Source organism: Tachypleus tridentatus, chromosome 12 (genome assembly GCF_004210375.1).
Source record: "Tachypleus tridentatus isolate NWPU-2018 chromosome 12, ASM421037v1, whole genome shotgun sequence".
Lineage (NCBI taxonomy): Eukaryota > Metazoa > Arthropoda > Merostomata > Xiphosura > Limulidae > Tachypleus > Tachypleus tridentatus.
In genome coordinates this window covers 47533593-47551164 of record NC_134836.1, presented here as the reverse complement: position 1 = coordinate 47551164, position 17572 = coordinate 47533593, and the positions used below count along the sequence as shown (strand labels likewise).

Genomic DNA, 17572 nt, shown 5'->3' with positions numbered 1-17572 from the left:
ATTTCTTTAGACTTTAAGGTCGTCTCTCTAGTGGATATTAGTTTGCGAAGTTATGACGCTTACTCAAGGATTTGTGTCCCTAGATGTGCTTCATCAAATTTATTTTGAAGCTTTTTCTGGGTCGCTTGTGCTATTTCAACTTAACACGCTGTCAATAAACTTACTTTTTTTCTTTGTAAGTAGGATGATACCTGGCTATTAAAGAAGGAGAATCTTTGAACACGTGTGTTGTTAGAATAGTTTCTTATCAAGTGATACTTTGTAACAATTCTTTAGTTTCATAAACAGTTCACGCCCAGAGCTCGTTGATTGGCAGGTTTCAAAAATATAAAGCATTGGAGCAACCAACCCCACCTTCTCAGGCTCAGTGGTAAAAACAGTATTCAGAGTTTTTTTTTATGTGACATAGATATTAGTTGCGGCTTGTGTCACTACGTTAGTTTACTCAATTTTTGAAGCAAAATTTTCACTTGTTTTTCTTAAATACAAGAAAAAGAAAGATGTTTACACTTTCTTAAGTACATTAAAGATATTTCTGTCGGAAATTATGATGAGGCGTCCATAACAGCAAGACTAAAGTTTTTGTTTGTTCTGAATATCGCACAAACCTACGCTAGCCGTCCCTAATTTAGCAGTGTAAAATTAGGGGGAAAGCAACTAGTCACCATCACCCAGCGTTAGTTTTTGGGTTACTTTTTTTTACCAACGAATAGTGGGATTGACCGTTACATTATAACGACCTAACAGCTGAAAGGACGAGCATGTTTGCTGCGACGGAGCTTCGAACCCGCGATTTCAAATTACCAGTCGTAACTACATGGCCATACCGAGCCACAAGACCAAAGATAAAAATCCAAATACAGAATTATTGTGCGTATTCGAGATTGAGGAGAATTCTTATCACCAGCATAATTTTTCATGATTATTGATTGCTGCGCCAAAATACGTGGAGATTAACAAAGAAACTTTCAACTAGGCAATTTTCCATTAAATTTATACGTTACAAATGCCCTTTTATATTAACATCAGCCTTGACATACGCAATAACTACAGAAAACTAGATGAAATTAGAAACTTCTGTCGTGTGGTACATTGATATGCTTTAAAATCCAGTATCATTCAGATCTTCCAGAATGACGATTCTTGACTGGACAGAAATATGATTACGTATGTCATTTTGGCGAATCGGCATTAAAACAAGTTATCATATTTCTTCCTACACTTTTCTCATTGGTCATTTCATTCCTTTTCTTCACCTTTTGCTTTTCACGTTGATATTCTCAACATGAATTACCCGCTTATTGTCGTAATTTGACAGCAACTTCACCAGTGCTAAGAAATGACAGGGTTTCCAATTGCATCGACCGCCCTTCGTAACACCCTTAGAGTGTCTCTTAGTTGCAAGTCCTTGTTCTACCAGAATATTATTTTATCCAGTTTTCTTTCTAGGAAGCCTATATTTATTTTCACCAGCTTATTTTTCTTACTGTTTCTTCCATACATATCCTTATAAGTATTCTATAACTGAAGCGTTAATACAATCACGTACATAGTGTATTGTAACAGCAAAATAATTTTGATACCCTTATTTCTCTGACAGACACTTTGCATTTTTCCAGTCCTGAAAACCCCATTCCAGGAAATTCATTTTCCATTTTTTTTTTCTCAACGTATGCAGTTTGTTTTTGAAACGACAAAGCTAGGTATATATTTAGTAGTGACCCAGCTATCATAATACCACATATCTTTGAAAAGTGGGATATTTTATAACGCTTGATTTTTAGCGCGAATCGAAGTCAACGTATGCAGAAACGACAACAGGTATATACTACCTTGTTTTGATTTTTATAATCTTGACACAATCACTCTCTACCTTGTTTTCCTTTATCTTTAGTGTTCTCCTGTTTTGCAAACAGGCATTTTAGAACAAATCGAACAGTTTGCAGTTGTCAGTTGTGCTTTAGGAGCAGACAGAACCAAAGTTAAGATTATGATTAGGGTGAGATTGTAGATGCTCAACAAGTTAAGTGTGCAGGCTACATCAGGATGGTTACTATTATGATTAGGGTGAGATGCTAAACAAGTTAAGTGTGCAGGCTACATCAGGATGGTTACTATTATGATTAGGGTGAGATGCTAAACAAGTTAAGTGTGCAGTCTACATCAGGATGGTTACTATTATGATTAGGGTGAGATTGTAGATGCTAAACAAGTTAAGTGTGCAGGCTACATCAGGATGGTTACTATTATGATTAGGGTAATTGATTAAGTGTGCAGACATCAGGATGGTTACTATTATGATTAGGGCAATTGTTAAGTGTGCAGGATACATCAGGATGGTTACTATTATGATTAGGGTGAGATGCTAAACAAGTTAAGTGTGCATCAGGATGGTTACTTCACAGTATATCAAAAGGCGGTCATATTACTCGAATGTGTCTTTCATCATTAACAGTACCAAGACATTAGAGAACCACAATAGAAATATTTGGCATAATTTTCTGCAATTTTGTAGTAACAATAAGTTCAAGTACTAGTATTCTTAGCTGCAACACAATACTTTATGGTATCGACGACAACGTCACACACAAAAAAACAGTGTCTGTGATTTTTATTGTTACGTTGTTGTTTTTAACGTCACTATCATAAAAAAGTTTATAAATTTATTAATTCACATTAAGGTACTTAGGCTTATGATTTCTGATTACGTTTTATAAACTCGATTTCACTCGACTCGTGGCAGTGAGAACTGTACTATTATATTGAACAGTACTGCTTTTCTTCAGATAAACGAAAACGTATCTAATAACTAAGGAACCTTAGCGATAAGTTGAAATACATTCAGTTTCTAGAGACATATTTAAGCTTTAAAGTTTGAAGTAACAATTTTTACAGAGTAACAACATTATTGAAGTAATACTAGACAGGCTTACTTATATATCTTATATATATAAAGCGGTACACAAAAACAAGTACTTTGTAGAATATCCTAGAGGATTATATTTCTCTCAACGTCTCTTCAAGAAATACTCTCCTATAGTTTTTGTGTTTTTTACATTTACGGTTTTAACAGTAGATTGGGCTACATGAGTAAGGCAATTGGTCTTATATTTTATTACAGGAACATTGCGTCCTATAATTCTGTAAATGCAAACATGATATATTAAAATACAAAATAGAAATAATAATTATTATTGTGGGTACGCGTAACAACAATAATCCGTTAGATATTGGATATTAGCCATCACTCCTATATTTCTTAAGTGCAACGACAGCACAACAACTACTATAGTTCGTAAGCAAATGATACTTTAAAAACTGCTGTATTTCTTAAGCGAAATGATATTATAAAAACTATTGTATTTTGCAAGCGAAATCATATTATGAAAATTCCTTATTTCATAAGCGATATGATACTGTAAAAATTTCTGTATTTCGTAAGTGAAATTATACTATAAAAAACTACTACCAATAGGATATCAGTTTTGTCTGTAAGAAAACGAGAAGTATATTTGTACCGAACGTGATGTATATGTTGAACGATATCTCAGTAATGTAATCATCTATTTCTTTCCATGTTTTTTTTTCGCTACGCATTATGCTTGTTGAATAGTGTGTAGACGCATTAGTATAGTTGTTTTTTGGTTTTTGAATTTCGCGTAAAGCTACTCAAGGGCTATCTGCGCTTGCCGTCCTTAATTTAGCAGTGTAAGACTCGAGGGAGGTCAGCTACTCATCACCACTCACCGCCAACTCTTGGGCTGATTTTTACCAACGAATAGTGGGATTGACCGTCACATTACGACTCTCTCACGGCTGAAAGGGTGAGCATGGTTGGTGCGACGGGGATTTGAACCTGCCACCCTCGGATTACCAGTTGAACCCATCTAGCCATGCCAGGCCCCGCATTTGTATGGATAAATGAATAAATAAGCATAACGTTGCGTTTCTCAATCTATGAGTGGACATATACTTAATATGTTGGGTACTTGTAAACATATTGTCGTTTATGTATTTTATATACTGTTAAATGTTTATACAACAGAAGGTGTAATAGATATAGGAACTAAAGTTTATTCTCTTTGTAAAAAAATTATATTGAAACATTGCAGTATAAATGTGTAGTGATTAAATTAAAGCAGTAAAAATCACTTTAAACAATGTATTTATTTATAAATCTGGCCTGGTGGTTAGGACGCTTCGCTTGCAATCTGAGAGTCGCAAACTCGAATTCCTGTTACGTAATATGCTCGCCTGTTAAGCAGTGGAGATGTTATATAGTGGCGTCAATCACACAATTCGTTGGTAAAAAATTAGCCCAAGAGTTGGAAGTGGATAATAGTGATTAGCTTTCCTCCTTGTAGTCCATCAATGCTAAATTGGTGACGGCTAGGCCAGGTAGTCCTGTAGTAGAACTCGGCGAAATTAAAAACAAACTTTCAAACTGCAGTATAAAGGATTCATAAGAACCATACACGAGCATGTTATTGGGTTATAATGTGTTTCTTTGTTTTATTTATCTTAACTGTCAGTATTTCGTGAGGTTAACGACGTTGTGGTATTATATCACACTTTGTAGTATAATTATTACAACAAACAAAGTACAGACTACAATTACAACCACAAGACACATATTTAAATACTCACAACGTCTATAACGTAAGATTTATCGTTATATAGTATTAGTAAACAACTTTCGGGGGTCTATTGTTTCAATAGGTGCTTCACGGAAGTTATCCATCTATTGATGAGAGTACCCATCATTGTCATTGATAATTCAGTGGACTTGTAACACTTAATATTGTGTTTGATACTCGCGGTGGACAGAGTACACCGTATAGCTTTGTGCTTAATAACAAACATACATAAACGTATAATTATCTCATGCGTATGAAGAGCAAGGACCGTAAGCATATTTAGAGCAGCGAAGGGATTAGATTTCATTTTGATTATTTTATTAATATTAAGAACAAAACTATAAATCTAAACATTTATAGTGAATGGAATACCAATCCCAAATATGTATATAGAAATATACAACTAAAATTACAAGCTTGAAAATACAGTTGTTTAAAATTAAGTGGAAATGAAGATTGGGTAAATACAAATGCGTTAAACAAACGCACAAATTACAAAAGTGAAAAGTTTTACGATTTTGTAAAAAGAAAGTATAATGAAGAATTATATTATGTCGAAAAACCTCAGTTGACTTGAGAGGAGACAACTAAAACACTACAACCTGTATTTCATTGTCCGTACATTTTTACCCATTCACGATAATCTAAGTCTAGTCCTCTTTCGTTGTAATAGTAATTATAATGTTCTATACAAACAATAATATAACATATTAATGTTGTATACAATGCATATTGGCCCGGCATGGTCAGGTGGTTAAGGCACTCGACTGGTAATCCGAAGGTTGCGGGTTCAATCTCCGTCGCATCAAACATGCTCGCCCTTTTAGCTGTGGGGACGTTATAATGTTACAATCATTCCCACTATTCGTTGGTAAAAGAGTAGCCCAAAAGAAGGCGGGAAGGGGGTGATGACTAGCTGCCTTCCCTCTAGTCTTATGCGCTTAAATTAAGGACGGATAGTGGAGATAGCCCTCATGTAACTTTGCGTGAAATTCAAACACAAACAAACAAACACTTCAATGGAACAGCGGCATGTCTGTGGACTTAAAACACTAGAAACCGGGTTTCGGTACCCATGGTGGACAAAGCAGCGATAGCCCATTGTGTAGCTTTGTACTTAATTGCAAAACAAAAAAGAAGCGATTAAAAAAATCGAAAAATGAGGAAGACAGGAAAGTTAAAAAAAATTAAACAATTCATATATTTTATCACCAATAGAAACGCTGCCACAACCTTACGTCGGATGAACGTAACGTTCTGTTGATATCATTGATCGATTAACTAAATATTACAGTGATGGTATTTTTTGACGAAGATTAGTGAAAATTTCATCCAATGAGAGCGCTAATTTAATTATATTTTTCTTTAACTAGGCTTATGGTATATGGACAACGAAAAACACATAGGACTCTTTTAATCTTTGCACTGTTACGTCACAGCTGATGGGCAAGCGCCACCGTACGACAAAGAACAAAAACACTGAAGCATGTACGAGGTTTGCCACGACTGATATTGACAGACGGCAAGATCCTTCACAAGCCAACCTGATCGTCTGTTCTTCAGATTAAACTGTATTTTACCATAATGGGTCGAAATGGCATTTTTTGATTAATTTAGCTAAAGAAAAAAGAAATTACTTCTTGACTTTTTCGTGTCCTGCTGATTAATTATATTCTGACATTTTTTGTTAACAAGGGCAAAGTTCTATATTTCCTGTTTAATGCAACCGGCAGTAAACTCTTAGTGTATTTGCTATGGATTACAAAATTGCCTAGTAAATACTCTTGATTTTGGAGTGTTACTATGACAACTTTCGGGGTGTTCCTGTATCTCTGTTTCGGTCTACTCTTTCAACTTGTGTTTTCAGGTAAGTTTTTACATAAACCACACTCAGTAATGGATAGTTTTATTCAACGAATTAGCATAGAATGATTTTACGCTACCATTTTTCGTTTTTGTTTGAGATTAGCTTCTTAAAAAAACCACTTAAAGTTGAAGATAATAAAAATATATTTTTCTGGAGTTTTACAACGTCGTGACTAAACGACTGCAAAATATTCGCATTTTTAAAAATTATTTTTATATTATTCTTCAGATAATTTATTCTTTAAATATAAAAAAACAACTTATGAAACGTTTTTATACACGCATCCGTATTAGGAAGAAAAGTTCCAATAAATAATGATATATTTATCTTCTTTTTTCCATATTCTGAGACGACTGTAAGGTTAAGCATTGTTTTATAAATTTGGTAGCGACTTCACCAACAACTTTTAATATGTCTTTTATTGGTGAAACTTATTTTTGTTTAACCAATTGTCTCTGATTAAATTGCTTTTTAAAAATAATTTAACCAGTACAGAATATGTGTTTAACCAATTGTCTCTGATTAAATTACTTTTTAAAAATAATTTAACCAGTACAGAATTGTTTTTTTTTGTAATATGCTCATGTTCATAAACAAGGTTAACGTTCTACATTCACATATAAAAATTCTTTATTGTATTTTAAAATCTGAAACAATCACAAATGTACATTCTATACAAACAATTTCGAGCAGACCCAACCTTCTATTATTTATCGTATCTCGTATGAACATAAAGTATCTACTTAATGTAGATACAACAACATATAATGATTTTCTTTCTTTTATATTAATATTTAAAATAAAAACGAAAGTAGAATATCAATATAAACATTCCATGAATTTTAACTGTATTCACCTTGATTTTAATAGTAGATCTTTGAAAAGTTAGAACATAGGGAAAAATTGTCTGTTGGAAATAGAGTAAAACGTGACCATAAAGATTTGCATGTTGAGCGTTTTTTCTTCATTTATAACTGGACATTCAGACATTGTATTCCATATAAACAGTTCATTAATGATGTTGAATAGAAACTTTGCTAATTTGACCTGAGATGCATTCAAAGTATGAAAATACTTTTGCGTATTATATTTGATGTAGATACTTCTTTGTAACACCATAGTTAACGTTTTTTCTTTTTTAAGCAATTGATTATTGTTAAATATGTTTTATTTTCACATATTCACTTGTCAAGTGAACGTGTGTAAACTTGAATTCCTGAAAATCGATTAGAAGAAACACCTAACGCTGGAGTAAACACTTACCAAATGTATTACATAAATCGGACAAAATAAATTTGGAATCAGAAAATAAGTAATCACTTCAAATGTAAAATATATTATTTTAAAGCCACATAATGAAAAAAATACTATTTTCTTTTTTTGATAAAATTGAGAACTCAAAGCATTTCAGACATAGTTTCAGTTATGGATTTTTGTTTTTTTTAAGTTTCCGACCTTCGAGTGTGTGTGTTTTTCTTATAGCAGAGCTACATCAGACTATCTGCCGAGTTTACCGAGAGAAATCGAACCCCTGATTTTAGCGTTGTAAACCCGTAGACTTACCGCTGTACCAGCGGGGAACTCGACCTTCGGTGAATTTCTTCATATTAATTCAGTATTACGGTGATATCAAAAACTAAAGTTTAGAAAATGTTCGTGCATACCTTTAACTAAGCAGTGCAGCTCTATAACGTCGCCCGAAGGAATTCTGGAAGGTTTTCATTCCCCAAGCTGACATACTGTGTCATGTGGGTGTAATAGACAGATAACCATTAAGATGCTACCAGACAAATTCTGTGGGTTTGGGTGGTGGTAGTTTCAGATACAAAAGATATCTTGACAAGTATCGTACAGGAAAACCCGCGAATAACAACTGATTCGATCAATACGTAAGGAAAGTGTTCTGTAGTTGATAATTTTATTGGAATTTATGTTGTGTGAGAAATGAACAGATGATAGTACATTTTAATGAAGGTGAAAACAATCTTTATTTAGACACAACATAAAAAGCAAATGGATGATTGACTTTATTGGATCAGTAAATAAATAGCCAGATTTCGGTTTCGAAAGACGAATCTCTGCTGAGCTAATCACAACGAAAACAAATGGAACTGAATAAAATGTGCCTTGATTTCGAAAATTATTATTTTTTCTTGGTACAGCAGACAGTGTCACCTCTTTGCCTCTATTTTCTGATAACTGGACATTGTTATTAGTTTACAATATAGTTTATTCAGCAAAGAATGTTTTAACTAGTTTAGACTCAGGTTGGAAATATACTAAAACGTTCTAGCGAACACAGAACGTAATCTACCAAAACAAAAACAACAACAACAACAAAGGGCTGGAGTGACTAAAATAAGATAAATTAGACATTTGGAACCACGTGCTGTTACCTTGACTGTGTGGAAACTAGATAATCGAGAGATTAGAATAACTGTATGTTACTGTAGAAGATATTAACCCAAAATATTCGTGCGTATCACGAAGTCACAAACGAATCTGTCTCAGTTTTTTTCACCTGATAGATTCTTATTAAAAGTTAAATATTGATCATTTCGAACATGGGATCAAACAAACAGTACTTGTCAAGATCTTATTCCTTTATAAAACAGCATTGTAAAGATCAGTATATTCATGGGTATTTTCCAATACGATCAAGGAGCTTTCCTTAAACCTATCATGTGTTAAATATTATACGCAACAGTACAATAATCAACGCAACACTTTATTACGCATTATCTATAAAGACATTTTAAATGTAAATGTAAACATCTGCATTCATTATTAAACAATAAATAATTGAACTTGTGTCTAACAAAACCGAAAAATAAATTAATTATAGTACCCTTGAGAGCAATGATGTTGTTAGTTTATAATATCATACCAAAATTTTACAGGAACATATAACTACAGTATAAAACTTCACAATATTAATAACATACATTTTGACTAAATATTTACATCTTATAGCTAGTTGGAGTGCTTTTGCTGGTGACAATATGGTCATCCTTGACTACTACCATAACATATTCTAAGAGCATATAAATAAAAAAAAATGCTTGGGTTTAGTACAATTTATATTTTATTTCGTGTTATTAACGTTACTGCTCATTCTCCATTTCATTAGTTTCAATTTGTTTTTCTTTTGCTATGATAACTCTTAGTTTAGCGTGTCACGTTAATAAATGACCAGATATGTTTTCTATGCCTTATAATGAGGAACAACAAATAACATATATCCCAGCCAATATTTTACAAAAGCCTCATTTATTAGACACAAATGTTTATTAATTATTTTTTTATAAAATTACAAAAGTAAATTACCCTCTCGACAATGAATTCCAGTGAACGTGTAAGTGATATAAAAATGTTAGTAACATTTTATCCTGCTATTTAATAACCAACCCTATATTTCAATATACTTATGACATGTAATAATAAACTTATGTATGATATATTTCTCTCGTTATGATTTGTCTGACTATTAAAACTGTCAAATATGTTGAGATCCTGTCAATATATCAATATTTCGTACAGTTGCAATAAGAAATAATACTTATTTTAGTAACATTTTGATAACTCGTCCAAATTAATGGTTGATTAGTTTTTATAGTTCCGGCTTAACGTAAAAAAAAGGACTCTGTTGGCCAAATAAGTTTTTAATTTAAAACAAAAGTCAATTTTAGCTTGTGTTATATTAAAAATATCACAAGCTAAAGCAAAATAAGACGAAATCGATTTGTTCTTACATTTTATGATGAGAAACTATAATTACAGAATTTAGAAAAACAAAGACAATTGCATGTACCACAAATATTTTGTATATTAGTCAAAGCTATCTAATGAGCATCCTATTCTGCATGTGTCAGACAGGAAAATAGAGAAAACATCTGAACAAATTATTGGAACATTTGCTTTTGTTAATGTCGCGCAAAGCTACACGAGGGCAATCTGGGCTAGCCGTCCATAATATAGCAGTGTAAAACTAGAGAGAGGGTAGCTCGTAATCACCACCCACCACCAACTCTTTGGCTACTCTCTTACCAACGAATAGGGGTTGACCGTTCAATTATAACGCTCCACACGGCTGTAAAAGCGAGCATGTTTCGTGGACGGGGATTCGAACCCGCCAACCTCAAATTACGAGTCCAACGCATTAACCAACGTGGCCATGCCAGACCGTTAAAAGAAAGAGATATACAATTGTAATAGTAATAAACATCAATGCATATGCAGTTAATTGTGATGAGAAAAAATAAAATAACAACAAACAACAGAAAATTTTGATTGGAACAAAGAACTACGTGTGTAAATACGTTTATTTATATAGTGGTATGAAGTGAACAGTTTCTTAATTTTCAGTAAATGTTTCATGTATATAATGATATCAGATGAACAAGTTGTTAATTTTCAATAAATCTTTCATGTATATAATGATATCAGATGAATAAGTTGTTAATTTTCAATAAATGTTTCATGTATATAATGATATCAGATGAATAAGTTGTTAATTTTCATTAAATGTTTCATGTATATAATGATATCAGATGAATAAGTTGTTAATTTTCAATAAATGTTTCATGTATATAATGATATCAGATGAATAAGTTGTTAATTTTCAATAAGTGTTTCATGTATATAATGATATCAGATGAATAAGTTGTTAATTTTCAATAAGTGTTTCATGTATATAATGATATCAGATGAATAAGTTGTTAATTTTCAATAAGTGTTTCATGTATATAATGGTATCAGATAAGCAGTTTGATAATTTTCAATACGTGTTTCATTTACTACCTTAGAAAACTACACCTAAATATAACTTGATAACTTTACAAGGAGTAACACTTTCTAGATATATATTTTTAATTATTATAGTTAAGACTCTCCTGAACTATTGCAAATATAATCGCCTATTGCATATATAAGTGTTAAAATAAATTTAAAATTCTAAATGATGGAACTACCGACATATATATTTGCAACAACGTTAAAAACCGAGAAGAAAACGTTTGGATATTTGTTTTGTTTCATTTCGCACAAAGGTACACGAGGGCTATCTGTTCTAGCCATCTTTAAACACGAGGGCTATCTGTTCTAGCCATCTTTAAATTTGAAAGAAGAAGTTAGAGGGAAGGCAGCCGTCACCATCATCATCAACCAGTTCTTGGACTATTTTTCAGACCAAATCTTGAGACATGACCGTCATTGCAGAACTGACTCGAAATTGTAAAACGTGAATTTATTTGCCTTTAACATGACGCAAACCATGAAACCTCAGCTTCAGAGTCCACTAAACAATTTATGGGAAAATACAAAATAGATATTTAATGGCACAACAATAAAACTTGTCGAGAAAAACAAACAAAACGTGGAAATATGGTAATAAAACAGTACATAAAGTTCAATATTGAGTTTTATAGAAGCATTGTAAAATACAAGAATGCATACATTATGTGAAGGTGCAAAGAAATGGATGAGCAAACGAAGACAAAGAAATAGATCAAATAAAATATTGAAGATTTTAGATCGCCAACATTGAATGTGATCAAAGTAAAGATGGAAAGGTAATGATAGAAAATGGAAAGAGTATTGTAACAGACTGTGGAAATTACCAGACAGAAGAAAAGGAATCTATGAAATAATCAATACCGTTATGGGATAAAACAAAAATATACTAGATTTGAACCAGAGACTAGTCTTAGAAAAGTGAAAAATTATATAATACAATTTTACCCGTATTTCATATATTACATCACATTTTCTATTGCCTAACGTGATAAAAAACGAGAGCAAATTGAGCAAGAGGGACATACTAGACATATTAATACTCAAATGGATAAATTATGTAAAAGGTAGGATTAACGGTACGAACTGGGCGGTTGAATTAAAACTTCCTTTAAAGTTTGAAAGGAGGCCCTTCGAGGACATGTTACATCACTTAAGATTTCTAACATGCGTAAGGATATTATGAGAGACAAGTGTTCGAAGAGATACTGGTGGGATAAAAATAAGCGGGCGGTTGATTAATAGCTAATCAACGCTAACATCTGATCAACACTTCGTATGTACATATATCACAGTTAAAAATATACATTTATTAATGATCACACCTGATTAAATATAATATCCGAACTATAGTGTAATGATTAGAATACTTTTTTTTTCTCATCTATTTGGTACCCTCAGTGTTAACGATGATTTCGGTCGTAAATCCAATAATATCATAAGAGGCTCATCTAACCCAGTAGGCTTAATAAAGTTCTAAATCCGCATAATAAGCTAACAGTTCAGAATAATTGTTATCATATAATATATTAAAATGAAGTAAAAATAATAAAACAAATAAAAGTAAATGTACCAAATATTCTAACAAACATTGAGGCAAAAGTTTCACTAGTACAGGCAGTTGTCCAAGTATGAAATATCACACTATTGTAAACGTTATACTTAGCTCGGTCAAGTTTGTAACCGTACGTTAGTGCTATCCACAAACTAAATTAACAATGTGCAATAATCTTTATAATAGAATAGTAATAATAAATGAACTAACAAATACAGTTATTAAAAGTAACCTTAAAGAAAGGGTAGGATAAACAACTTACAACTGTTGCTGGAAAACAAAGAGTCTACACAGTGCCTCTAGAATCTACTAATATTTAAAGAGACTTTCACCTATTAGAGCATTGTCTTTGTTTCCACATTTCTATGTAATATAACTGAGGTAGGTTATATTCTATATGCATCAACTGCTCTGCTAAAAGAAAAATGCATGCACATTAACCTGCGTATAACTAATTTGACTTAAGCGGGTTACATACTTCTGATTTGTGATTAAAATGAACGACTAAGAAGGCCAATAAAAAAGTGAGTGTTAGAAGTGCTAAGAAAGGTTTAATGCTAAGTGTAAAGGAAAAATAAATAGTTTATGTTGGTGAATATTGACAATTTGGAGTTATAGGTGGAGACACTGAAGTAAAACAGTTCTAATAATTATTAACTATGATTAACAACAGTGAAACTGTTCTGTGGAAACTAATTGAAGGTTTAAAATGAGATGAAAGATAATGGTTATTATTATGGCTTTTTTAGGCAGATTAGAGGTTAGCTAAGATCAGCTACTTTCCTAACAACTTATAGTTGCGAAAGTTGGACCTAAGGTAAGACTGCCGGATAAAAACAGAAAGTTTTAGATTGTGCCACTATAGGATTGAGAGGAAAGTGAAGAAATAATTGCTGAAAAATAGGGTGTGGAAAAAATACTGTAAGAAAAGTCATTAGGAACAATATGTTGTATTATTTGGACACATCTGGAAAACATTGTAGCCAGCCTAGAGAAAAACATCGTGGAAGGATTAGTTTAGGAAATAGAAGACTAGAAGTCCAGCCATATGGTGTACATAAAAGCAACAACAAAAAACAACTTTACATCTTTCTATAGAACATGCTCTACCAAAACGTATAGAGTTTTAGTTTGATTGATTTTATCTTTATAGGATGTATTATTACTGTAATTTCAAATCGTTAGAGTCTTCAACTGAGTTCTTTATAAGGTGTAATGATGAAACACAAACAAACAAAAACGACTGCAGATGTCGATTATGGAATGTATAAAAGTATCAAGAGATTCTACGCTTTTGTATTTACTTAAGTCAGTGTCATAGACTAATAAATTATTTATCATTATAGAACTTATAGCACGAGTCTTAAGTTTAATGATATATTTTGTTGCATCTACAAACAAAGAAAACTAGTTCGTTTGTACATGAGTACAGAACAACATAAAGGGTATATCGGTGCTCTGCCCATCACAGATATCGAAATCAGATTTCGAGTGTTGTAAGTCCGTTGGCAAGCTGCTGTGCAATTCGGGGGCGTATACAAAGAAGTGTAATTTACTATGTTTGGTTTATATAATGCGTTACGCTGCATAATAAACTGATTAACAGTCACATCTATTAGCCTTTTATCAAGCTGTGTAACGACAGTGAGATTTACTTTTAAAAACATATTGCAAAATGTTGTTTAGTACATATTATATTGAAAAACTACACAATCCATGTAATAATATATATATATATATATTATATATATTACTTTTTTACTTATGGAGAAAGCACTCAGTATTTTTCTCGTATATTACAAAGAAAAAGGAAAACATTGTGAAGATTATCTTGTGATATATATATTACTTTCATATGGACTGCACTCTCATAAAATTATGAAATTTAAACTTTTCTACGATGAGAAAAGTTATTGGATACTTATCTTTCCTTGAAACATTAAAAATACGCACGTGTTGAGATTTTTAAGTTAAATTATCGAAATCTTATTTTCTCAAAAATAAGGAGAGGAGTCAATTATTTGCAAATATAAGATAATGCAATAGTCGTGTACATTTGTATTATGTCGACACAAAGTCCCATCTTCAATATTTTTTGTAAAAACTATAGAGTTGAACATCTAGACGAAAAGTCATTACACATACACATATATATATATACAGATAAATATATTTAAGATAAAGTTATATGTGCACACTCTGGTTTTGATAGCATATAATTATTTGTTTTTATATTTTTTTGTATGAATGCGTGAGTATATACTTATATATATACATCATAATACTTTTAAACCACACGTTTTTTAAGTACTTATATGTATATATATACATCATAGTACCTCTAAACCGCACGTTTTAAGTACTTATACATATATACATCATAATAGTTCTAAACAACACGATTTTAAGTACTTATATACATAATACTTTAAACCACACGTTTAAGTACTTATATATGTATATATATATATATACATCACAGTACTTCTAAACCGCACGTTTTTTAAGTACTTATATATGTATATATATATATATCATAATACTTCTAAACCACACGTTTTTAAATCATTTAAATGTTATTCCCTGCAAAGCAAACTGGTGAAGGAGAAATAATCTAGCTTGACTAGCTCTTATACCTGTCTGGTCAATTTATTTCACTAACATAAGTATAATTTCCTGGTTAAATAAGTATAATAATTTTATTACGCAGCATAAAACACTCATTTAGGCCTTGATGAAAACGCATCGCTGTTCTGAAACACTCGAGTTCGTGTGGCCTTTTTTGAAGTGTGATAAGTATTTTTGAAGGCATTTAAAATAACCTAATATAGAAAATAACCCTGCAACATAAGTCGTGAATGAATACTTTGATTAACCTGTGAAGCAGACTTAAGAATAGTAGTTAACAATGTGTGTATAAAATTATAGCAGAATATCTAACATAGTGGTTTATTTGACAAAGACATGCGTTTATTTGAAGAGCTAATTGTTTACATGGTTGTACTCATGGTGTTCTGTAACTTGATTGTTTGGTTATGAAAATTTATTGTTATAAATCCATAATTTAAGTTTTTGAAAATCCGTTTATATTTATATACGAATCTGTTTTCAATATGAGTGATATAAGAAATTTACCTGCTACAAATATTTATTTTATAAAAAACATTTTTTGAAATTTTAAATGTACTTTATAGTGAATTTACTGAGATTAAGGATACTGAGGATGTTAGACAACCAATAAATATCTTGTGAAGTACTGAGATTAAGGATACTGAGGATGTTAGACAACCATAAAATATCTTCTTTCTGAAACGATTCAGAAAAACATACATTTCACACTGTTAACTTTCTTTTTCTCTCATGTTGCAATCATATTCAAGATTTATTGTTTCATTGTTATTCAGAGCTATGAAAAAATTGTGTAAAAACTAAAATATTTATATTCAGTTTTCTTAGTTAAGAAAGGAAATATCTTTACTATCAATACTACAATTGTAGCTTCGAACTAATCACTTTATAGGTAAATTTAGCTTTTAATACCAAATAAGTGTTATATAAAGTAATTTTTATCAATTGTTTTAATAGAATCTTCATCATAAATAAATTAATTACATTATAATATTAGTATAGGTATTCTTATTGTCTTTAAGTTTATCCTACTATTAATATCCTCTCAAGAAATACCTTAATAAATTGACTTTCATTTCAAAAGAAAAATAAAAATGTAATATATTTGACAAAATAAACAATTGAAATTTTGTAATCTAGAAAGTTCGTTTTTTTAGGTATTAAGGATTATTAAATGATATCAAACCATATGAAAACAAAGTGGAGTTAATAAAATAGCTTCAAAAAGTAGAAAGAAATAGTTGCTACTTAAATTTAGCCGTACTTTTGCATAAAATACAAAATAAAATAATGAACAGTTTTCTCTAATATATGATTGTTTTATTATGCATACAAATAACTTAGGTAAAATTTACAAGGAAACATTTATAAAATGTTTATTAAATTTCACAAGTACAGAAATAAAATTAGAAGTATTGTTGAATTCAACAAAATCTTCTATAACAGTTTGACATTTTCATTCTTTCCTTGATTTTATCGACTTCTTTTAAAATTGTGCAAAGTTTAAAGTCTCAAATTAAGGTTTTATATCATTTCTCTATGGTACCTGTTTGTTGATATAGTAAGCAAATAAACTAAGAAGGCTTTTGTTTTATTCCGGTTAAAATATAGTTAAATATATATGAATATATAAATGATTTTTGTGAACCCATTTAGGTTTTGTTTCTTGTATTTCAAAATTAAACAAATGATTCATTTACACCACTGCGAACTAAAAATATCAAATAAATTTACATAATCAAATTTAACTTCAAAAATTGAATATCTTTGTTCCTGTCTCATTAATGATTAAGTCAAGGGAAGGTTTAGCCAAGAAAAGCTGAATAGTTTCTATAATATTATAGTGAGCACGATTTTTAGAATCAGTAAATTTAGTGACACTTGAGAGAAAAGATTGATTGCCTATGTATTTACATAAACGTTTATATATATTTACTTGATCGTGTCTTACTTCAGATGAAAAGATGACTAGCTTGTTAATATCGTACTATAATGATATATCACAAAATTAATAGCATGTTTGTTAAACACATTGTTAATACGTCCTAAGAGATTATTTGTTCCAATCTATTTCATAGGCTCACAAAGTTCAAG

The 17572-nt window shown here is 31.1% G+C and overlaps 1 protein-coding gene across 2 annotated transcripts in view; it reads left to right on the top strand.

Annotated features, from left to right (window-relative positions):
• Positions 1-6154: 6154 nt before the first annotated feature.
• LOC143233214 (nephrin-like) overlaps positions 6155-17572 on the top strand; it is an 85508-nt gene continuing 74090 nt past the window's right edge. For both annotated transcript variants that reach the window (XM_076469185.1, XM_076469184.1), the window contains exon 1: positions 6155-6504. In XM_076469185.1, coding sequence (XP_076325300.1) covers positions 6441-6504 — 64 coding nt within the window. In that variant the 5' untranslated portion in view covers positions 6155-6440. The remainder of the gene's footprint in view (positions 6505-17572) is intronic.